The sequence below is a fragment of the Nomascus leucogenys genome, chromosome 13 (genome assembly GCF_006542625.1).
Source record: "Nomascus leucogenys isolate Asia chromosome 13, Asia_NLE_v1, whole genome shotgun sequence".
NCBI classification, from domain to species: Eukaryota; Metazoa; Chordata; class Mammalia; order Primates; family Hylobatidae; genus Nomascus; species Nomascus leucogenys.
Genome location: NC_044393.1, coordinates 71242281 through 71267825, shown reverse-complemented (window position 1 = coordinate 71267825; position 25545 = coordinate 71242281). Strand labels below are relative to the sequence as shown.

The following is a 25545-nucleotide window of genomic DNA, read 5'->3' as shown; positions in this document are numbered from 1 at the left end:
CTTATTTTAAGTTATGTGAAGAGAAAATGTTGCTTCATTATTTAGGTTTTAGTATGATTTGTGGACAGCAAGATTCTGTTATTTTAAAAAAAAATTTTAATTAGCCTTTTCCCTTTTTTTTTTTTTTTTTTTAAATAGGGAACGTGCTCAGTCACTTTCAATGGGCACCAGGAGAAAGGTTTTGGTTCTTGGATCTGGCTACGTATCTGAGCCTGTATTGGAATATTTATCAAGAGATGCCAATATAGAAATAACAGTAGGTAAATAAGCCCTAATTTTTGAAGAAGAAAAATATGTTTTATAGCATGTTGACTTCTACATTTTAAAAGACTACTTTGTTTCTGAAATTTGAAAATTTATTTTTGGAGATGTTAAAATATATTTTACTCTGATATATCTAAAAATGTGACTTTTAATTCTTGAAATAGGCTCTGACATGAAGAATCAAATTGAACAGTTAGGCAAGAAATATAATATTAATCCTGTTAGCATGGACATTTGTAAACAGGAAGAGAAGCTGGGCTTCTTGGTGGCAAAACAGGATCTTGTCATCAGGTCAGTATCTGGCAAGAAATGAGTTTCATATCTTGGTTGTTGTTATTTCTTTTCTCTTATTTTTCTCTTTCTGAAACTTTCACTTCTCCTCTCTTCATACTCTTTTGGAGTAAAGTTTTTAATTGAAATATGGGTCCAGAAGGTGTACAAATCGTAAGTATATAGCTCAATGAATTTTCACAAAGTGAACACACTCTGTGATGATTATCTGTGTCAGGAAACACAGTATCAATAATTCCTCAGAAGCCCTCCTGGTTCCTCTTTCTATTATTCACTTACCCTGTCCTCTAAGGGTAATCACTATCCTGGTTTCTGACATTTAGTTTTTGCCTGCTTTCAAACTTCATATGATTGGAATCATTCAGTATATCCTTGTTTGTGGCTGCCTTCTTCCATTCAATGTTGTGATTATGAGAGTCATTTGGGCTATTGTCTGAAATGATAGTTTGTTCATTCTCATTGCTGTGTAGTATTTCATAATGTGAATATACTATTATTATTTCTTTGACTACTATAGATATTTAGGTTGTTTCTGGATTTTGGCTATTATAAGTCACACTGCTATACACATTTCAGTATTTGTCTTTTAGTGACCATTTCACCAAAACAGTAATTATACATTTCTGTTGGGTATATACTTAGAAGTGGGATTGCAGGTCATAAGGTATTAATGTTTTATATACTTTAGTGTCTATTTTATCCTTTGCAGTCATAAAGCTTAAATGAAATATGTAGATTATTTAGCCTTATGACCATTTTAAGTCTCATCATAGCACCAGATCTTGAAATACAGTATTACTAACTAACAAAAATGCAGATCTAACATCTAGATACAGAGTTACATGAGATTACATGAGATTTACTTTATAACTAAATTTGGTTATGATATTTGAGATATGTACGAAAGGAAAGAAACAACAGACATCAGGGCCTGCTTGAGGGTAAAGGGTGGGAGGAGGGTGAGGATCAAAAAACTTCCTATTGGGTACTATGCTTATTACCTAGATAACAAAATAATCTGTACACCATACCCCTGTGACACAATTTACCTGTATAACAAACCTGCACATGTACCCCTGAACCTAAAATAAAAGTAATAAATAAATAAATAAATAAATTTGGTTTGGAAATGTCAAAGTGATGAGAATAGTCATTCATTCTTAGAATTTTTCCCAATATGAGAGGAAGAAAGTTATCTGTTCCCTTATAGTGATTACCTAATCACTTTCACAGATCAGATTCAAATTATATCTTTGGAGGAAGTTCTGTGATGTTCTGCTTTAAAAAAAAAAAGTCTTGGAAAACATAATGAAAGGTAGTTCTGTAGGTTGGCATTTTTACATTTCTCTTGATATGTTTAAATATAGGCTAATTTCATGCACTTAAAATGTTACTCAATTTATACAAATTTTATGAGCATTAATTTTTATTTAGAAAAAATTGACTAATGACCAACTGAACCTCTCTGGTATTATTATGAAAAGAAATCCTGATTCAAAATAGAATGATCTAGCCTTCTGAGTAGAACAATAATTTATTTTGCCACACATAGGTACCTAAATGTATCATTTTTAATTAAAAGTAAAATAACACAATAAAATCCATTTGAAACAAAATCTGAAATAAAATGTGACAAGATAATGGACAAAGACATCAATCTATTAATATGTCCAAATTTTAAAATTTAGCAAACAAGTGGCCTTCAATAAGATTTAGCATTAGCAAAATCTGTTTTGTATTTAATGTTTTCTCATTTGGTGTATTTTCTATGCTGAATAATGGTAATGCCATTAAACAGTGTTATCCTATAGCATTCCTTAAATTTTCTTTTTCTTTTTTTTGAGACAGTCTTATTTTGTCACCCAGGCTGGAATGCAGTGGCACAATCTTGGCTCACTGTAACCTCCACCCCCCAAACTCAAGTGACCCTCCCATCTCAACCACCCAAGTAGCTAGGACTACTAGGACATGCCACTATGCCTAGCTAAAGTTTGTATTTTTAGTAGAGATGGGGTATCACCATGTTGCTGAGGCTGGTCTTGAACTCCTCAAGCGATCTACTTGCCCCAGCCTCTCAAAGTGCCAGGATTACAGGCATAAGCCATCATGCCTGGCCAAATGTTGTATTTTTTAAGTTGGGGAAGGAATGTTTTGATATAAACACAGTAATAGGGACTACCAAAAAAATGAGTAAAGAATATGTTTCACAAAATTTTTTTAGTAATATGTACAATTCTCATAGTTTTAATTTTTCAAATTTAGTTTTTAATAATTTAATACAAAGTAGTAATTGATTTCAGTGTTTCTTTGAAAATTCCACATGCATTTTGTGTGTATTTTTCACAAGTGACATTTTTGACCTTTTGGAGTAATTGGGTTGGAGTCAACTTAAATAATTTATGTCCCACTGAGTGCTTACTATATCATATTCGAGACGAATTATGAACTCTAATCCCTTCGTCTTAAAAAGTACCACCAGGCAAAGTCCTATCATTCTACTTCTCAGCCTATTATAAGGCCAAAGTTTTAAAATATTATTAGATCTCAGTAAAATTTTGATTGGGCAAGTTTAATATGAAGAATGTGATTTAAAAATTTCTGCTTAACCTTTAAGATAATGACATTGCACATTTTCTATTAATATTTGGTTCTAATAGTTTTGCAAGTATTTTACTCAGTGGCTTCTAAAGGTCTACCAAATTTGTTAGCAGTAATTCTTTTTGGTTTAAAGAAACAAAAACATAGAGACCAGGAAATTTTGATACTGATAAAAGACATACACAATTTTATTCTGCATTATAATAAATTTAAATAGCAATACTCTATTGACCTGAGGAGGAATAAATGCCTGAAAAGTAGTTTTATTGTTTTTTTTCTATGAAGTAGAGAAAATCTGAAGTATGCAGAATGAATTTGACAAGTACAATGATACAGTGTGATATTGTTTACATTGGTTTTTATTTTTTTTGTTGGTACCGTAGACAGCTTTACTAAATAGGCATTAAAAAACAACTTACATATTGTCATGTAATTAACAGGGTATTTTATTATTCCTAGAATAGAATATGGATATACTCATTTTTATAACACTCATATTTATGAAAATTTAATTTATTGTGATTATGCAGTCCCAGAACCAAATTACTATACCACAGCCAAATTTGTTGAAAATTGAATCAAAGTTGAGCTTTGAGTACAGCATCATCGTTGTTCACCATGTGGATTTTTAGCCATTTTGATAGCCTTTACACTGGTCAACACCATCAAAGCCTGTCTCCTCCTTGGGCCTTCCTGGAGTCTACTCAATAATGTAATACATGAGCTGTAGAAATATAGGGATGAATGGAACAAATTCTATTAAATTTTATAAAGATATAACTGGATGCATGCAGAGGAAGGATATCTGGCTTTGGGGGAATCTGGGAAAGCTTTATGGAGGAAAATAACTTTTTGGAAATTTCTTAAAGGGGCAGGTATAATTTGGATTGGGGTTTTCTGTCTTGGGTTTTCCACTAAAATAGGGCTGCTGTTCTTTTTGCCTTCACATCTTCGAAATGGCTGGCAGGAAGTGTCAAACTAGGTCAAGATGGCCCATGTATTACGTTATTGAGTAGACTCCAGGAAGGGCCCAAGGAGGAGATAGGCTTTAATGGTGTTGATCGATGTAAAGGCTATCAAAATGGCTACAAATGTTGTTCACCGCATGGTGAACAACAGATGATGCTGTACTTAAAGCTCAACTTCGATTGGGTTTTCAACAATTTTGGCTTTGGGATTATAATTTGGTGCTGGGACTGCATAATCACAAGCAATCAAATTTTCATAAATATGAGTGTTATATTCATATAAATGACTATATCCATAGTCTATTGTAGGAATAATAAAATATCCTGTCAATTACATGACAATATTTAGGTTGTTTTTTTATTGACTATTTGGTAAAGCTGTCTACAGTACCAACAAAAAAAAGGGGGGGGGGGGGGGGGGGGGGGGGGGGGGGGGGGGGGGGGGGGGGGGGGGGGGGGGGGGGGGGGGGGGGGGGGGAGTGAGGAGATGGCCTGATCCAGTGGGACAGACAACAAAAAAAAAAAAAAAAAAAAAAAAAAAAAAAAAAATAAAAACCAACATAAACAGTATCATACTACATCATTGCACTTGTCAAATTCATTCTGCATACTTCAGATTTTCTCTAGTTCATAAAAAAAAAATAAACAATAAAACCGCTTCTCAGGCATTTATTCCTCATCAGGTCAATAGAATAGAGTATTGCTATTTAGATGTGATAACAGGGTGAATTTATTCTGTGGCCCAAAGGGAGTCATTGATCATGTCCAAGGGAATATTTATTTATTTTACTTTCAACTTTTATTTTACAATCAGGGGTTACATGTGCAGGTTTATTACCAAGGTATATTGTGTGATTCTGAGGTTTGGAGTATCAATGAATCTGCCACCAATTAGCAAGCATAGTACCCAGTAGGTTGTTTTTCAGCCCCTGCTTCACTTCTTACCTCTTCCCTCTTGTAGTCCTCAGTGTCTATTGTTTCCATCTTTAATTCCATGTGTTCCCAATGTTCAGCTCCCACTTACTTGTGAGAGCCTGCAGTATTTGGTTTTCTGTTTCTGTGTTAGGTCGCATAGGATAATAGTTTCCAGTTGCACCCATGTTGCTGCAAAGAACACGATTTCATTCTTTTTTATGGCTATGTAGTATTCAGTGGTATATACGTACTACATTTTTTAATCCAATTCACTGTTTTTGGTGTTTTTTTATTTTTGTTTCACTTTTGTTTTGTTTTATTGAGACGGGGTCTCACTCTGTTGTCCAGGCTGGTGTGCAGTGCTGTGATCTTGACTCACTGCAGCCTTGACCTCCTGAGTTCAAGTGGTCTTCCCACTTCAGTCTCTGGAGTAGCTGGGACTACAGGCATGCACCAACATGCTGGGCTAATTTTTGTATTTTTTGTAGAGATGATGCTTCACCATGTTGTCCAAGCTTGTCTTGACTCCTGGGCCCCAGCGACCCACCTGTCTTTGGCCTCCCAAAGTGCTGGGATTACAGGCATGAGCCACAGCCCCTGGCCCCAATCCACTATTGATGGGCATGTCAGTTGATTCCATGTCTTTGTTATTGTGAATAGTGCTGTGACGAATATGTGAGTGCATTTGTCTTTTTGGTAGAGTAAGCTATTTTACTTTGGATAGATACCCAGTAATGCGATTGCTAGGTCGAATGATAGTTCAACCTTTAGCTCTTTGAGAAATCTCTGAACTGCCCTCTAGCAGCTGAACTAATTTACATTCCCACCAACAGTGTATAAGTGTTCCCTTTTCTGAGAGAATAATTTAATCAGAACAGTACCTTAAGATGCAGCTTTAATACAGTTCAAATACCTTGGAAGATAGGGTTGAAAAAGGGAGTTTCTGATTAGTTTCTTCCTGTTTTTAAGCTTGTTGCCTTATGTATTGCACCCTCTTGTGGCCAAGGCCTGCATCACAAACAAAGTTAACATGGTCACTGCAAGCTACATCACACCAGCACTAAAAGAATTGGAAAAGAGGTAAGTTTTAATCATTTTAAACAAACTGAGTGGATCCATGGCATTGTTTTTATTTTATATCCAAGTTTTCCTTTTTCCTCTTTCCACCTGCTGCAGTGTGGAAGATGCTGGCATCACAATCATTGGTGAATTGGGATTGGACCCTGGTCTGGATCACATGTTAGCAATGGAAACAATAGATAAAGCCAAGGAAGTGGGAGCCACGGTGAGCCCAATTTATACCCAAAGGGAACATTAAAATGTCTAACTTCTTGTGTACACAATCAAAGTATGAGTTATAATATAGCAACACCTTTAATCAAAGTTAAATTTTTTTTTTTTTTTTTTTTTTTTTTTGAGACTGAGTTTTGCTCTTGCTGCCCAGGCTGGAGTGCAATGGCATGATCTTGGCTCACTGCAACCTCCATCTCACAGGTTCAAGCAATACTCCTGCTTCAGCCTCCCAAGTAGCTGGGATTACAGGCACGCACCACCATGCCAGCTAATTTTGTATTTTTAGTAGAGATGGGGTTTCTCCATGTTGGTCAGGCCAGTCTCGAACTCCTGACCTCAGATGATCTGCCCGCCTCGACCTCCCAGAAATTTTAAATAATATCTTATAACTGCAAAATATCCATACAGGAAAACAATGTCCAAGTCTTTGGTAGCAACCAATTTTTGGAGAAACATATGCTACTATAAAATTTTGGCTTAATACAAATTTTAGATTACCTTGAAGATTCTGTAATAAGGTTTGACTTTTAAAAGTGAGAAGAATCTTTGGGTATCATCAATCCGTTGATATGAAATATCTTTTATGAAACAGTACCTTTGACAAGGTGTAAATGGGTGTAAATGGGATGATTCAGATTGTTTTAGGTTTTTTGAATGTGTGTGTATATATATATATGTATTAAAATTATATATATGTAAATTTATAATTTGAATACAAAAGTTAGTAGGAACTGACTAAGCAGAATTGAACTAAGAGTTGGATTTTTAACTGAACAAAATGTTAGTCACTATTTTTACAGTTTTTTTTTAAAAAACCATATATATAAAATTAACTGTTATTTAACCAAATGGTACATGCTTTGAAGATGTATTTTCGAATGCCTTAGTAACTGTAAGAATGAAAAACTGTAGCAAGTTTACTCCATTCATATCATTGTCTTCAATTAATTACTTAGACATTCTCTAAGTTGTGAATTCTTCCTTATTTATTGATTCTTTAACTTATAGATTGAATCATATATTTCCTACTGTGGTGGGCTTCCAGCCCCTGAACATTCAAACAATCCATTGAGATATAAATTTAGCTGGAGTCCAGTGGGAGTTTTGATGAACGTAATGCAGTCTGCCACCTATCTGCTCAATGGAAAGGTGAGGAATCTCATCCGAGCATAGTGATATCAACCTGCAATAATGGCCTGAGACAGTCTAAATACTCCCTGATCCCAAACCCTTTAATAATGGCAATGCTGCCTGTCTCCATTATCTCCTCCTGTGTTGTTTCCCAGTGTATATTTTCTGTTCTGTTTAGCACGGTCTCCTTACTGTTCCCAGCAAAGCCTGTGCCTATTCTCCTCCCTAGGCCTTCTTGCAAGTTGTTTCTGCTATTCAAAAATTCACTTCTCTATATATGTAAACAACGGTCATCTCTTGGTTTATTTCAGCATATGACAAACATTTTCTGAGTATCTACTATGTGCTGGACTTTGGTCAAGTTACCCAAGACTGTCACCGAGAATGAAATTCATGACCTCAGAAAGCTCACAGCTGGATTGGGGATGGGGTTTAGCTCTTGGAATGGAGGGTTTGATGTGCTGGGGAAAGAAACTACAATTTCTTCCCCAGCTGCCATGTAACAGAACATAAGAACTCTCCAAGTTTAATATTATTTTCATTATTTTATAATAAGAAAGCTATGGCTCAGAGAGCATGTCCAAGGTCATTTGGCTGAGATTCAAACTCAAGTCTAACTAACTCTTAAGGCTTTTTTTCTCCTTTTGCCAGATTGCCTAATGGCTGGAAAGACAGACATGGGAATAAGTAATTATAATTTAATAGGGAAATTTCCAAAGTATGTTAAAGTGGCTCAGAGGTACAGATGGGATAACAGTTTAATTGGCCTTGGTGAAGGGGTTGGGGGAAGGAGGATGGGGAGAAGGAAAACTAGTGGAGAAGAGGATGTGCTTGGCCTTGAAGGATTTGAAGGTGCCAGCTAGGTGGGGATGTTAGCACTAATGGTGTAACAGTTTTATAAGGGGAAAAATCAGGTTTAGGGAGTTAAGATAACAGCTACACTTAAAGAGATGTCAAATGACAGAGCCAGTATCCAAATCATGTCTATCTGACTTCATAGTTTATGCTCATAGTTTGGAGAAAAACGAAATGAGACTCAGAGTGCCTCTTTGAGTTGTGTGTTGTAGGCACCTCACTCACCTTGCCCTAGTCCTGGCCCTGCAGGCAGTGATGAGTAATATGATCAGATAGATGTGTCTTAAAAAGATTATTCTAGCATCAATATTTTACATTGTCAATGTATTTGTGAATCAAAACGTATTTCAGGAGTAGAGGGAAAGAATTTCTTAAGCTACAAGGTGAATGCTGTTATTAGCCGTGGTCTTTTGTGCCTGTGATATAGAGCATAACTCATACTTGGCTTGGAATTACAAGGGGAGTTTAAAAAGTACCTGGGCCTCATCCCCAAAGATTCTGATTTGCCTGGGTTTGGGGATTTTTTAAATCTTCCTAGTGATTCTAATATGCAGCTGAATTTGAGAACAACTCATTTAATGATCAGAGAATCACAGCTGCACTTAAAATAGTACTAAACAAGCAGGACACTTTAGCCTGATGCTGGAATGATGTGTGACATGTTTCAGGATAATAAACAGGATCAATGAGTTCTGGTCTAATTCCTGGCATCCCTCATAACATAGCCAAAGACCAGGCAGTTGAAAAGATCCACTGGATGTCAGTTTCCTGATGTGTAATGTGAGCACTGATGTTCCATCCAATTCTTTAATTCTATGAATCATGAAGGTTTGCACCAGAATCTTAGTCTGATGTTTTACCAAGCACACATCCTTTTACATGCTACAGCCTGTCTGCTATTGCATTCCAACAGCTCCTTTTACCTTCTGCAATCTTAAGAGACTGGCCTATGTTTGGTATAAATTAACATGTGAAGGCAGGACAAATTCTTGCCTCAGTTGAGTAAAACACTTATTTTTAGGAGGCCTTATAAATGCTAAAAATGGTAACAATGAAAGGGTCAGCAGAGTGCAACCATGTAAAAGAAAGAGCAAGGAACTTGGTATCTGTGGGCCCGGCTTTGTGCTCTGGTTCTGCCATTACTGGTTGTGAGCTTTGGGTTCCTTGTCTGAAGATAAAGACAATCATGCCAGCCTTCCAGGGTTCTTAGTCAGTGAGGTCACAGAGATGGCAATCTGCCTAACAGCAGATTGTCAGGCATGTAATCAATCTAGCAAATATTAGCTACATAAGGAAATTAGTGGTTGTGAGAGTCTAAGAAAAACAAGAGGTTATTTTCAGGTAGCAGAAGTTGTATTTGTTGAATTTGAAGTTCTCCTCTTTCATCCTAAATGTCTTTTGTAAAAATGAGTGCTTTTTGCATCTCTCTGACACTGTGGAGGATACCAAGAGAAAACATGACACTTTTCTTTTCTTTGCTAAAATGAGACTTTTTCAAGGTCCCACTTGCGTTTCCTCTTGTGAATGAAGCTTTTTGTGACCACTCCAGCCTCTGTTCACTATTATTTTGTCTGAACTGAATCAAAGAATCAGACACTTTGTTTGTCTGTGTCTAAGAATTTTCTAGGTGCTGCATTATTCAGTCAGTAATTCAAGTGTATCAGTCTGTTTCCCAAGCCAGATTGTTGAACAACTTAAAACCTCTCTCGTATTCTTGCCCTTCACTCCCTCTGCTATCACCACCCTCCACCATGCAGCGGGTCTTAAATAATTCACAGAATCATAATGGGAAACCAAGTCACCTCTCTGACTTCTACTTAAATTTGAAGACTTAAACTTTTCCAGAAATTGGGCAGTGGCCTATGAATTTGAACATATCTCATTGTCTTACATCTTTGCAGTAATTTCTAGCCACTTGTACTATTTCTAACTTCTAATTTGATTCCTAACAATTCTGATTTTCTTCCACATATTCAGAGTCAGTAATTTCATCTTCTCTTAGTTTCATTCCCCTCACACTGGTGGTGTACTTTTTTACATTGGTGGCATTTGGGAGTGACATGGCAGAGCTTTGCCATCATCTTCTGCAGTGTTTCCCAGTCTAACCTGGCAAAACATGTAGTCTAAGTGAGAAGTGTGCTTGCTCTGCAAACATCGCTTTAAGATAAGTTTTCTAGCCCTCTATCCATTGCCTGCCACCACCTTGACTGCAGCACCCAGCCCCTTGGAAATCAAGAGCTACCATTCTCTTCCTTTGCCTGTACCAATTCTTTATGCAACTTTCAGTGCATCCCAGGTGGCATAATCGGGAATGCTGTACTTTGTCAATATCCCTTTCAAAATACTGATCCAGAAATAACCATGATTAAGGGGACAGTGCAGTAGAAGGAACACAGACATTGCAGTCAAATAGAACTGGGTTCAGATTTGCCTTTGGGTGACTCAGCCTCAGTTTTGAGCTCTGAAAAATGAGTTATTTCATGGATTAAAGATAATGCCCAGTACAAGGCACTGGGCACATAGTAGGCCCTGAAAAAATGATTGTATATTTCCTTATTAGTTTAGTGATCAAACTTACTGTGATTATTTGAATATATATGATACATTTATTCAAATATAGCAGTGATTCTCTCTAGTTGGGAGATGTGTATTTGTGTTTGTCTGTGTGTGTGTGTGAAAGAGTTGGACCTAGACAAGCTTGCGACAGCAGTGAATAATGAGCCTGAGCATTGTCAGAGCAGAAAGAAATGTATATTCTCTGCAAAACACACAAATATGTTTCTGTTGTCATTCAAATTATTAATAAAATAATAAACAACAAAGAACTTATTGTTGAACTACATTATATACCACTAGAAATACAACTATGAATGAATATCAAATGACAGTAATTACCCAGTAATTTTTGGGTCAGATTGCTCAGCCAACTGCCATTCTCACTAAATGAATCATTGCCATTCAGCTGACATTTCTTCATCTTCTTTGTAAGGATTTCATGATAGACTTAGGAACTTGCTGTTTTATTTATGATTGGTAAGCTAGAATATTGTGGTCATTATTGAATTTTTCTTTCAGAGATTTTCCTGACCTTCAAACAAGCAAACGAAACTTAAGAATTGTCATAGATTATAGAAATGAGATGGGTGTGAAGACCCTAAAGGTCAACATTTGCTTTTTTTATTTTTTAAGAGATGGTGTCTTGCTGTGTCGCTCAGGCTATTCTCAAACTCCTGGGCTCAGGCCATCCTCCTGCCTCAGCCTCCCGAGCCAAGTAGCTGGGATTACAGGTGGGCACCATCATGCCCAACATTTGCTTTCTTAGATTTTTTCAAAAATTTAGAATTCTATTAAATAAACTGGTTTTAAAGAAGTAGTTCAGAAATCATCCCCCCCTTTGGAAATGTTTACTCTGCAGTCTAGTAGGCTTCACAAGAAAATTAAATGAAAGGCATTCCTCACATCCTTCATTCAGATTTTCACTTTTGAAATTTTAAATGGTGCTTGGCACTCTCCAAAGTGAGCCTCTGAACTGAAAAGACTCCAGTGGTCCTGACATTGCAGTCAGCATATCCCTTTTCTTTCTGGGGCTTCATCCACATATAAATGAGTTTCCATTTTCTCTCTCATACAAAGGCACGTTCAGAACCCATCTACTAATAAGGCATGAGAATCATTAAGTTTAGCCAAAGGCCTCTTCAGGCAAATCCTGTGAATTCACCTTAAAGTACATTGGCAGCTCCATGGTACAGTGTTATTTTGTGCAGCTTTAGAGAAATTGGTCAGAAATTGTTTCCAGTGGTACAAGAAGGATAAAATTCAGTTCCACCAGCAGCACCAACCAGAATTCTCAGACCTAATTTTGTCACTCCAGAATGCTTTCCATTATCTCAACGATAATAATAAGCCAATAAACTAGAAGAAAATTTAGTCCTTTAATTAAAATTAGAGACAAAGAAATCCTTCATTGCATTTTGAGTATGTGTGATGGGGGTAGGGGTATGGGAAAGAGAAGTACTGAGATATCAAAAGATTTTTATTTCATCCCTCATGTTATTCCCTTCACAATTTGTGTGATCTTCAACGCATAGATAGTAACTGCTCAATAAATTTAGCTGTATGAATGAAATGTATGTGACTGATGCCTAATGTGGCATTTAGAAGGCTCATGAAAGTAAAAGAATGAGAATATTGATTGTTGTTTGAGCATAGAAGCCATTTAAATAATTATCTGTTGCTTTTAGCTTATTTAAGTTTCTTTTTTAAACACTTTTATAGAAAATAATTTTGTTTATTTTTTAAACATTTTTTTATTTTTAAATAAACATTTAGAAAATAAATTTTTAAAAAATTAAAACGTTTATTTAAAATTTTTTTTCTAAATGTTTATATTTTTTAAAAAGGCAAACTCTAGTGGGAAATAATTTAGTGCCATTTTATCCAGGGGAGGGAAAAAATTGAAAATAAGACCTTATATTTAGAAAAACTAAATGTTTTAAAGTCAAATTTTAAAGCTTGAGAGAAGAATTGCTTTGTGAATTATATTAGTAGAACAGCTTAAGTATGGGATGATGATTATGGTGGTTTCATTATTTTTTTTTTCAAATTTCTGTTGCTTTCTTTGTTCGTATAATGCAGATAAGCCCTAAAAGAAAGGAACAGCTGTAACCTCATGTGTGCCTTCTCAATGTTTCTCAGGTTGTGAATGTTGCAGGAGGCATCTCCTTTCTTGATGCCGTTACGTCCATGGATTTTTTCCCAGGACTAAATTTGGAAGGCTATCCTAACAGAGACAGTACGAAATATGCTGAGATTTATGGCATTTCTTCTGCTCACACTTTGTTGCGGGGGACACTGAGATATAAGGTAAGCAGTTGGACTTTAGATTCAACATGTTGCCAGTTTTGATGTAAGTGATGTGTACACTTAATTTTTCTTAGTAATCAAAATAATTAAGATGATAAACCAAGTTGGAGTCTATTTTTTCAGGAATCTTATGATTGATTGAATATTTTAGGAGACTCACCTCAAAATAAAAAGATAATTAATTGACTCATTAGGAGTTGGGGACAGGCAGGGCTTCAGGCTTAGTGAGAGTTGGAGGTCAAGTGACTTCCCCAGGACCTGATTTCTCGAAATGTCTCAGCTCTTCTTTCCAGTATTCACAGGAGTTTCAAGTGCTGTGCGATGGCAGAGTGGTGGCAGCACCCCCAGCCTCTCAGGATCAAATTCAGTGGGAATAAAAAATGATACCGTTCTAATAGCCAAAAATACGATTTTTGTCTCATTAGCTCCCTAAGGTCAGTGCGATAAAATGCGCCCATCTACTTTGGCCTATGTTATATGTCCTAGAACTGGAGATGGAATCAATATCATTAAAAAAACATGGACTGGGGCTGGAGGAAATGGACGGGATGAAAGGGGCTTCCCCAGAGCAAATCCAAAATGTTTTTAAACCACAAAATGGGGAGTACATTCTAGGAGCATAAATGCAAATGTCCACTACACGTTTATTGATCACAAAAAAAGCATTTACAAGTGTGACCAAATCAAGACAACTGGTGTAATAGTTTTCTAGCATAATATCACAAATTGGGTAGCTTGAAACAATAGGGGTTTATTCTCTCACCATTCAGGAGTCCAGAAGTCTGAAATCAAGATGTGTGTGAGTAGGGTTGGTGCCTTTTGGAGGCTTGACTTTGAGACACATCCATCCAATTTGTGCCTCAGTTTCGTATCACCTTCTTCTGTGTGTCTCACTGTGTTGCCTCCTCTTCTTATTAGGGCACTAGTCATTGGACTTAGGGTTCACCCTAAATCCAGGTTGATTTCATATTGAGGTCCTTAGTTAATTCTATCTGCAAACATTCAAGTGAGGCCATATTCTGAGGCTCTGGATGCCCTTGAATTTGGTGACAGGGCACTAAACTCAACCTAATGTAATCAGCATACCTAAAATACATGCATCTCTCAGGATCAGAGACCTGATTGCAAATCTGTCTGTCTTGTGAGATTTCCTGGCCAAGGCCAGGGAGGGGATTTGTCTCATGTGTGTTATCTAGTATTCTCTATCTTTTTATCTGGAAGATGTAAGGCACATGGACCTGTCAGTGATGACCCTTCAATCTTGTGCCTGCTTTTCTGTTGCTCTCTTATCTTTTTTTGCTGGCTGTTCCTTTTGCCTGGAACTTCTCCTCCAGGTATTTGTATCATCCTCCTTGGAGCCTTGTTCTTTTCTTCTCTGCAACCCTGCCCCTGGTAACAATGGTTTTATTCTCTATCTCTGCATGTTTTACTTTCTTAAAAAAATTCTGCATGTGAGTGAGATCATGCAATATTTTACTTTTTGTGTCTCACTTATTCCACTTAGCATAATGTCATCCAGGTTCACCTGCCTATCTGTTCTTAAAAAGAAAACAACCACTATATTTCTTACTCTTGAGAGCTTCTGTTACATTTATGGGCACTTAGCACTTACTTCTCAGCATTTTAAGTTATAATTTTATGTATATTTTTCTTATCTTCCAAAAGAGATTGTAAGCTCCTAGAGAGCAGGTGCTTGTACTCCATGAATATGATTTTTTCATTGCCCAGGAATCAAATGAGACATCAGTGATAATGTCCTACTGAGATCTAGGAGCTGTGACTCTTCTACCAGCCTTTAGGCACAGTAGAAATTCTAGTCTGAACTCATGCATACTATCCCCAGGTCTGGCAGATTTCTTGATCTATTTTCTTCAATTTGTTCAAAGAATATGAATAGTAACTTTTTTTTTTGGCCAGCAGTTAGGATATATAGCTTTCAGTATAGTCTTTTGACAAACATAAGATCCAGGAATGAAGGATTTTAATAGATTTAAACATTGAATAAAGGTCTCAACAAGGTGTGCGAGTGGGAGACATCCCCACAGATTCCCTGAGGATGGAAGATGTCACAGTTTTCATAATCATGAGGGCCACCATCCTGGGCAATGCCAGCAACCCATTGGTAACCCTAACATTCTTTCCAGTATTGGAGATGAGATACCATCATTCAAATATGACAGAGAGGCCTCGACTACTCTCCTTCTCTGCCTGCCTATCACCTGCTTGTCCTAGACGCAGTTTAATAGCACCTTCCTGTGGTATCCTCCCTAACTCCTTCCCCTTGAACCACCCACACCCATCTATGTGATGGGTATCTTCTTTTGTGTTCCCACAGCTATGTTTTCCTCTAACCCAGCACCTATTAATATAATACTCTACTACAATTCAGTCATCAGTGGTGATGCATTTTTGCTTACCATGGACTGGGCATTATTTGCTTGAGTTATCTGACCCTTCTGTTGACTGCAGTTTCTACATGGATGAGACTGCAATTTTTTCATCTCTGTGGCCTCAGTCCCTAGCACAAGTCTGACATACGGCAGCAGTTTGCTAAATGCTTATTGATGAATGAATACGTAAAATAAATTCATTTCTAGGGGTCAGCATAAAAATGTATTTCTGAGATTAATAAATAGCTCAGAAATCAGTATTTTAGATGTTGGATAAAGGGATCTCTAGCACCTATCACGTCCCAGAAGCGAGCTAAACAAGCTAGTGATATTACTTTTCTGTTTCTCCTCTTTGAAGTATATTTGCATTTGAATTAGAGCAAATGAGAATTCTTTTTTTAGTAACCTTTGAACAGTTTGAACAATATAACCTTTAGAAATGGGAAAATTGCTAGTTCGCCAGACATTCAGTAGTGAAATATCTGATGGTTACAGGAACTATTTTATATTTTAAAACCTCTGTTGCTCCCTAGAATTATTTCCCTCTCTCTCTTTTCTTCTCTCTCTCTCTGCTTGAGCAGTAATTACAGATAAGACAAATTTTTTATCTTAGCCCTCTCACCCTGCTTCCCATTTGCACACTGGGGAATAAAGACCATTGTGGTCTTTCTTTACTTCATCAATTATTCAGAATCTATTTATCCAGGCATTTGTTCTCTTTTAGGGATTGGAATGCTGAATAATGGATTGGAATGTTGAATAATGTTGAATACCTTCCTATGGTATCCTCCCTAACTCCTTCCCCTTGAACCACCCAGCCCCATCTATGTGAGTTCCCCTTCTTTTGTGCTCTCACAGCTATGTTTTCCTCTAACCTAGCACCTATTAATATAATACTCTACTACAGTTTAGTCATCAGTGGTGATGCATTTTTGCTCACCATGGACTAGGTATTATTTGCTTGACTTATCTGTCCTGAAGTGGGCATTGGGATGAAGAATATGCACACAAATAAAATATTATATAACATAATATAATATAAAGGTATAATTTCCCTGCTTTCAATACCTACAGTACAGCAGCTGAATAGACAATTAATTACGAGCTGTGTTAATTGCCATGATAAAGGTATATACAAAATGCTCTAAGAAGGGAGTGCCCACTCACCTAGGGGACTCACAAGCGGTGCTAAACTGGGTCTGAAGGGAGGAGAAAACATTTCATAAATGAAGAAGTGTGGCCAAAACATTCCAGTTACAGGAGCAGCATGTACAGAGGCCCTGGTTTCTGGAAGAACACAGCACATTTGGGGAATAGTGAAAGTGGAGATCTGTGAGTTAGGCTAGATGAGCATATTGTGATGGGTTTTATATAATATACCAAGGACCTCAGGTTTGCTTTGTAGACAATGAAGGACATATGAGGAATTTTTATCAGAGTGGTGATATTATCATATCTTAGAAAAATCTCTCTGATTCCTACCTCTTTTTCTGCTCTCCATATATCTTGGGGGTAGTGGCTCTAATCAGTAGATTGGATTATCTGCTTTTGAGGAGGATATTCTTACAAGTTCCTCCTTCCATTATAAGAAAGAGCTCAACTGACTGTTCTAGTAAATAATATTCTGCTGAGCTGACAGCATATAACACATACGAAAATTTGCCCTTATGCTGCCAGAAAATTCCATTCACATGTTACCCAGAAACAGAAGACCTAAGTTTTGCAAAGTCTTTTATGTAAACCAGTAGAATTGTTATGACACTATTGATCTCAGTTTGAGCTTGAAATTGGTTGTATCTATATCCTCAATACTTTTTTGGTGGGCTGTGGGGAGGGGTTTCTAGTAAAGACGGGAAAACCTGCTAGGCAAATTCTAAAAGAGCTGTAGTACCATCAATGTAAACAATTTTCTAAATTAGTTACAAAGATAGATCCCTCTTTTCAAAAATATTTTGTATTTTTTCATTGGAAGAGAAAAATTTTGTATACTGCTTATTAATTCTTGTTTCAGGGATACATGAAAGCTTTGAATGGATTTGTAAAATTAGGTCTTATAAACAGAGAAGCACTTCCTGCCTTTAGACCTGAGGCCAACCCTCTCACCTGGGTGAGTGACTCCGGAATTACATTCTAGCTGCTCCTCTTCAGGAATACCTTCTGAAATGGTCGGGAGTGAACTCTGCTTTGGATCAGCAAAATAACCCATTTTTTAGCTTATGAGCAGGAAGATAAATCCTAACTCCAAAGCCCCCTTTCCCTTCACTGTTGTGGAAGAATGGAGAGGGTGTGGGGCTGACACATATCAGGCCTGTTTCCTGCAGCAACTTATACCATTTGACTGCTCCTTGAGCTGTGATAAGAGGTGTATTTGCTCTCTGCATTAAGCTCTGAGCTCTTCCAGTTGTCTAAGTGGTGACCCAGTGATGGGAGTCACTTGGGCTTCCTGAAAGTGAGAATCCAGGAGAGTTACTAGTGTATTACAGAACTGGATTCCCAACCTCCAAATCTTGTCAGTACTCTCATTTGGTTACTTATAACCATGAGTGATTTGATTTTCAGTTATACTGAGCTTATGCATCTATCTGTTGTTGTACCAAAATCTTAAGGCCTCAGAGTTGGAATGAACTTTGGAGGCTTAGAACTGAATGTGAAGTAGAGCTTCTACTGACTGCTCAAAATTAACTCATTACCAGCTGGTTGTTCAACTTAAACTAGTGTGCCTGTATTCCAATAGAAATGCCAGAAGTGTATCACAAGGAGAAAAGGACCAATGTTGCTAATTCCATTAAGTCTCAAAAAAAAAGTTGCTAGCTAGTTTCTTAAAAGAAATTATTTTAAAATTCTTTATGGGTGCATAGTAGGTGTACATATTTATGGAGGACGTGATATATTTTGAAATAGGCATGCAATGTGTAATAACCCCATCTGGGTAAATGGGGTATCTACCACCTCAAGCATTCATCATTTCTTTGTGTTAGCCAGTTGCTTTTACATTCATTTTTTTTGTGTGCATTTGTGAACCTTTCCAATCTTAAGTTTTACCTTTCATAAATTTACTTGTTGGATAGGAGTGAATAAATATCTGCAGAGAGAACCTGGGGTTGAGGCAGCTGGCTTGGGAAGGTTGGTGCAGACATTCTTAGGGATGGTCTTTTTTGTAAAGGACCAGATTATAAAGGTTTTAGACTTTATGGGCCATACGGTCTCTGTCAATACCACTCAGTTCTCCCATAGACGATACATAAACCAATGAGCATGACTGTGTTTCATTATAACTTTTATTTAATAAAACAGACAGTGAGCCAAATTTGGTCTGTGAACCAGTTTGTTGACTCCTAATCTAGAGCATAGCATTTCCTTTGGGAGCCTAGAAAAAGTCTTGTTTTGAAAGTAGAAAAAACTATTGCTACTGTTTAAGTGTTCTTCCTTTGAGATTTTATTACCTGCAAGGACTTTCTCATCTCTTGAACCTACAAAAGAACCTGGGTTGCTACTGGCAACCACTGCAGTAAGCCTTTTCCACTTTATCCTGGTCAAAATGGACTGCTGGAGGGTAGGGGGAGAATGGGTAAAAACATAGTGATAGAGAGGGTATACAAAGACAGGGAACGTGCTGGTAAGAACTGCACCATCTGTTTTGTATTGAGTTGATCTTAGAACCCATTTTTATTGGTGAAATATCATTTTGGAATAGCAGCTATTTATTGATGTGTAGGTATGCAGATGTGTGTATGTATGTGTATGTGTTACAATTTGCTATTTCCAATTATTTTTAATTTTAAAATTTGAGGTGTATTTGAAGTTCAGTGTTTTAGTAGGATAATTTTTCAGTTAATTAAAAAAAAATTGTTAGGGACTTAGAAATATTGTCTTTATTTTTCTAACCAGAAGCAACTCCTCTGTGACCTAGTTGGGATTTCACCCTCCTCTGAGCACGATGTGTTGAAGGAAGCTGTTCTTAAGAAACTAGGAGGAGACAATACCCAGTTGGAGGCTGCTGAATGGTAGGCACCCACCACTCAACTTAGAGCAAAATATACTGGATCAATGATTGCTAATTTCTACTCAAAAAAAGTTAAATATTTTACATTTGTCTTTGATTAATTTGTTGCTCTAATTTGGGTAGAGAGATTACCATGTGCCATGTTCATGTGGGCATAAAGAGTAGATAAACAGAAGAGCTCAATGGCAATTAGAATTTGAGAAATACTTATCTGGAAACACTTTACCACTCAGTTCCTAAGCATAGTGGGGTATTTTTGCTTTCCTGTAGGAGATTCTGAGTAGTCAGAGAATATTACATTAAAACATTCTTTCATGTGACTGCTGTGGCATCCTGCTGGTATACTTAATGTTGGAGAACTAACCTATAAATTAATCTCATAAAGAGCTTTGTAAGCACATGGGATTACAATCCATCATCTCTGCCCTGCTCCAGGGAGCAGTGCCTGGGTGAGTCTGGAGATGATTCTGAAGGTTAAAACATTGCTATTGTTATTGTTATTTTACACTTTAGGAGAATCCTACAACTTGAGTTACCATCTTGTAATTCTGCCCCTTCAAGATTAAATTCAAGGAGCTCCCTTTTGCTTCCCAAATGAGAACATGTATAGGACTTGAACTAATGCAGCCATCTCCTGTGCTTTTCAGGTTGGGCTTACTTGGGGATGAACAAGTCCCTCAGGCAGAGTCCATTCTGGATGCCCTCTCCAAGCATTTGGTCATGAAGCTTTCCTATGGTAGGCCATGAAGTATTAGCTAAATATACCTGAAGAAGAATCATAAGATAGAGTCAGTGCAGATAATCGTATTGGAGGGTTGGCACTAAGCAGCAGGAATGGGAAGATGTGATATGATGAAAAGGGCAATTGGACTATTTTTCCAGGGGTAGGAATTTGAGAATTATTAGGTAAAATTAAACTTAGTTATTATGGGAAAGGAAAAAATAGTTTTACTATTTATTTATTTATTTACTTATTTATTTTTTGAGATGGTGTCTCGTGCTGTCACCAGCCTGGAGTGCAATGGCGCGATCTCGGCTCACTGCACCTCTGCCTCGCAGGTTCAAGAGATTCTCCTGCCTCAGCCTCCCAAGTAGCTGGGACTACAGGCGCCCGCCACCATGCCCAGCTAATTTTTGAATTTTTAGTAGAGACAAGGTTTCACCATGTTGGTCAGGATGGTCTTCATCTCCTGACCTCGTGATTCGCCACCTCAGCCTCCCAAAGTGCTGGGATTACAGGCATGAGCCACCGCGCCCGACATTACTTTTTTTTTTTTTAATGCATTAGGCAAATGCCAAAGAAGCATTTTTGGAGCGTACTAAAAGGCCTGTACAGCAGTGCCTTTGTATCTGTAAACAGGATATGGTGACATGAACCCGGATAAAGGAATGAGATCACAGTTCTAATTTCCTTGAGGTTTTCACTTTGACTTTGGGCTAAAAAGCTGTGTAAATAATTGTCTAGTGATCATATATAAAAGGAGGGAAAACTTTTAAGACCAGAAGGGCAGGAGGAGGAGATGACAGACAATATTTGAGTCGTATTGATGGTGGCATTTTTACTTATCTTTATTTGTTTTAAGGTCCTGAAGAAAAAGATATGATTGTGATGAGAGACAGCTTTGGAATCAGACATCCTTCTGGACATTTAGAACACAAAACGATTGATCTTGTGGCTTATGGGGACATCAATGGCTTTTCAGCCATGGCTAAAACCGTGGGGTTACCCACTGCCATGGCAGCCAAAATGTTGCTTGATGGTAAGTGTGTTCATGTGAGGCGTAAGACTGTTTCCATATCACCTCCAAGCCATTTGGTGCCTGGATGTCAAGTAATTGCTCTTGAGCATAACACAGGCATTTGCTAAAAGTGAACCATCTTAGAAGATCCAAGCGCAGACTGCCTGGGAGGTCCCCTTTTGGTGAGTAAAGCATATGGGCTTTGGAGATAGACCTGATTTCTGCTCCAGCTCAATTACAAGGTGGCTGAGTGACGGGCTGCAAGTTACTCAGCACCTCTGAGCAAGAGTTTTCTCATATTTAAAGTGGGTATTGCCATCCCTATTTCACAGAGTTGTTGTAACACTAACTGATATAATACATAAAGCTGCTACCACATAGAAGGGTCACCAGGGAATGGTAATTTCCTTCCTTTCTTTGGTTTTTGCAGTGTTGGGAGTGATAACTCTAAAATAGAAAAAGATATTCACTCCAGATTCTCCAGAATATAGGTTAAGTTTTATTAATCTTCATATCTCAGCGTATTATTAGTACTCAATAAATATTTTAGACTAAATGAATACAAATTTCAATCCTCCACTCTCCCTAGAAGATCACGTAGACATTCAGTAATCATTGCCTCTGTTTGGCCCTCAAGAAAGAATGAGGGGAGTAGAAAATATCAAAGCATATAAATGTGAAATAATGAAAAAAAAATGTATAGTAGCATATCAGCTAATGTCAAATTAAATGACCAACTTAATTATTGAGGAATCAATGAAGAAGTAAGTGACAAAAGTTGGGGTCATTGTGGCCTCTAGTGAGAGTGCCCAGGTTCTATGTTTCAGTCATACTAACAGGTGCCTGTGCCCATATAATCAAACTTGTTACAACTCACTCTGTTGGTGTCTTGCCTTTTTAAAAAAATGACATTAGCAAGTTAAGCCGACCAGTCAGATTTACTTTACTTCTTACTTTACTTTATTCTCTGATTGTCCTGGCAGTAATTAATGCAGTTAAGTGTACAAGTTCTGACAATATCCCTAGGTCCGGCTGTGCTTTCAATCTAAAATCAACTCCTTTTCCTTACAAAGTGTTGACTAAGTAATAATTTACTAAGGGACATTTTTAAGCAGCTACTTAAAAAATGCCTAGGCCTCCAAGAATTCATTGACTCTGAGTTTGCTTCTTTGTGGAGACTCTTGATCGGGAAATTAACCTCTGACACAACCTTTAAAATGGTAATTACACATTTATTTTCTTCCAGGTGAAATTGGAGCCAAAGGCCTAATGGGGCCCTTTTCAAAGGAGATCTATGGACCAATATTGGAGCGAATTAAAGCAGAAGGCATTATATATACTACACAGAGTACAATTAAACCATAATTGGGAATTATATTTTGTTTTTTTCTTCCCAGGCAATACACTTCTGAACATGTGTGTGATAAATGGGTTTGCTAATGTGCTGTTTTAAAGTATAAAGCATAATATGTTTTGGTTAACACAATGTACTTTTTGAACTGTACATCTTTATTTTAATATGGAAATGTTTGGAACAGGAGATGCCAGCCACTAACAGAGAACTTTAATAATTCTACCCTGTATTTTATAAATATGTATGTGAAAGTGATGATTGTGCTATTTGTTAATTTATTGTGCCACTTTTTTCTCAAAGAACATATTGTCTCATAACCAGCAGATGAAGTTTTACTTTTTTAGTCAGAAAAAATTTCCTCATAAAGCTATATTTTTATATTTTTAAAATTGATACAGTTAGATACCTTTAGATTACCTATCTGTAAGTTTTTGCCAAAATGCTATTTTATGCCCTTTTTGTAAAGTTATGATTTATTTTGTAAATGTAGTTCCTTATAGTTTTCTCTTGAGTGTTTGGAAATGAGAATAGATAAGATTAAATTACAATTTACAAGATCACTTCATTAGGTACAGGAAAAGTATTTAACAAAATTCAACACCCTTTCACAATAAAAAATAAAAAATAAAAAAACCCTCAATAAACTACAAATAGAAGGAAACTTCCTCAACCTGATAAAGGGCATCTATGAAGAACCCACGGTTAGCATCATGCTTAATGGTGAAAGACTGGATTATTTCCCCCTGAGATCAGAAACAAGACAAGGATGTCTGCTTTGGCCATTTCTATTCAACTTGTACTGGACAGTCAAGACACGGCAATTAGACAAGAAAATAAAATAAAAGTCATCTAGATTGGAAAGGAAGAAGCATAACTAAATAGAGATGGGAGACGATATGGTGGTTTTGTGCATAGTAATCCAAAGGAAAAGTATAGAAAATCCAAAGACATGATCTACTAATAAATAAATTCAGCAAAGTTACAGGATACAGGATTAAATATGCAGAAATTGGTTATCTTTCAATATAGCATCAATGAATAAATCAAAAATGATATTAGGAAAACAATTTAATTTTCAACAATGGTCAAGCTTGGTGGCTCATGCCTGTAATCCCAACACTTTGGGAGTCTGAGGCAGAAAGACTGCTAGAGGCCAGGAGACCAGCCTGGGAAACAGTGAGATCCCATCTCTACAAAAACAAACAAACCAACCAACAAACAAAAAACAACAAGCAAACAAAAAACAGCTGGATGTGATGACACACATCTGTGGTCTCAGCTACTCAGAGGCTGAGGTGTAAGGATGGCTTGAGCCCCAAAGTTCGAAGCTGCAATGAGCTATAACTGGGTCACTGCAATCCAGCCTGGATGACAGAATTAGACCCTGACTCAAAAAAAAAAAAAAATTGACAGTATCAGAAAGAGTAAAATACTAATATAACTGAGGGTCCAGAAATATTGATCACATTTATGGTCAACTGACTTTTGAAAATGGTGCTAAGACAACTCAATGGGGGCAAAATAGTCTTTTTCATTAAATGGTGCTTGGAAACACGGATATCCACATGCAAAATAATGAAATTGGACTCCTACCTCATATCACATATAAAAATTAACTCAAAGTGGACCTAAGATCTAAATATAAGAGCTAATACTATAAGTATCTTCGAAGAAAACATGGCATAAATCTTTCTGACTTTGAATTAGGCAATGATTTCTTAAATAAATGACCCTAAAAACAAGCAACAAAAGAAGAAAATAGGTAAATTAAAATTAAAACCATTTGTGTTTCCAAGGACAATATCAAGAAAGCAAAAATACAACCCACAGAATGAGATATTTTTTTAAATCATGTATTAGTTAAGGGAGGAATTTGTATTTAGAATATATAAAGAACTGTTACAACAATAATTAAAAGGCATATAATTCAATTTTTAAAAATCAACAAGAGATCTGAATTAACAGTTCTCCAAAGAAGATACACAAAAGGCCAATAAGCACACGAAAAAGTTCTCAACATCATTAGCCATCAGGGAAATGCAAATGAGATCTACAATGAGATATCACTTTACACTCACTGGAATAGATATATAATCAAAGTGATAATATCAAGTGTTGGTGAGGATGCAGAGAAATTGGAACCCTCATGCACTGTTGGTGGATACCCACGAGATACAAAAACAAATGTCTACACAAAAACTTGTGCACAGATGTTCTTTGCAGCATTATTTATAATAGCCCAAAATTGAAACAGCCCTAATTTCTATCAGCTAACAAGTGAATAAACAAAACGTGGCGTATCTATACAAGGAATATTATTCAGCAATAAAAAAAGAGATGAATTACTGATATGCACCACAACATGGAAAAACCTTGGAAACATACCAAGTGAAGAATGCCAGACATGAAAGGCCACATATTATATGATTTCATTTATATGAAATGTCCAGAACAGGCAAATATATATAGAGAGAAGGCAGATTAGTGGTTGCTTAGGCTGAGGGGTTGGGGAGGACAAAGGGGTGACTGCTAATTAGTATGGGATTTCTTTTTTGGGGTCATGTAAACGTTGTAAAGTTGATTGTGGTAATGGTGGCACAACTCTGAATATACTAAAAACCACTGAATTGTATGCTTTGAATGAACTATGTGGCATGTAGATTTTATCTCAAGTTGTTATAAAAAATTAAATTACAAATACAATTTGTTTATTTGCTTCTTGGGGGAAAAATCTCTTGCCTTTAGAGATACAAAGTAAGCACCTGTTTAACCTTCACAAATTGTGCTCATATCCTGGTACGTGAAACTAATTCTGCCCTTGAAAGAAGCAGGTACTACATGTGAGGTATATGACAGTTGAGAAAACATCTCCTGCTATTTG

The 25545-nt window shown here is 36.8% G+C and overlaps 1 protein-coding gene and 1 non-coding gene across 3 annotated transcripts in view; one reads left to right on the top strand and one right to left on the bottom strand.

The window, feature by feature from the left end:
* Nucleotides 1–22685, top strand: part of AASS (aminoadipate-semialdehyde synthase) — a 68876-nt gene extending 46191 nt beyond the window's left edge. For both annotated transcript variants that reach the window (XM_012512117.2, XM_003261256.3), the window contains exons 14-24: nt 139–260; nt 429–555; nt 6006–6116; nt 6213–6321; nt 7338–7478; nt 13011–13178; nt 17580–17675; nt 19457–19572; nt 20219–20307; nt 21155–21331; nt 22557–22685. In XM_012512117.2, the coding sequence (XP_012367571.1) occupies nt 139–260; nt 429–555; nt 6006–6116; nt 6213–6321; nt 7338–7478; nt 13011–13178; nt 17580–17675; nt 19457–19572; nt 20219–20307; nt 21155–21331; nt 22557–22675 (1375 nt within the window). In that variant the 3' untranslated portion in view covers nt 22676–22685. The remainder of the gene's footprint in view (nt 1–138; nt 261–428; nt 556–6005; nt 6117–6212; nt 6322–7337; nt 7479–13010; nt 13179–17579; nt 17676–19456; nt 19573–20218; nt 20308–21154; nt 21332–22556) is intronic.
* Nucleotides 17400–17461, bottom strand: LOC115838119. The gene has a single exon (XR_004033164.1). It is a non-coding gene; the product is annotated as a U7 small nuclear RNA (small nuclear RNA).
* Nucleotides 22686–25545: the final 2860 nt, after the last annotated feature.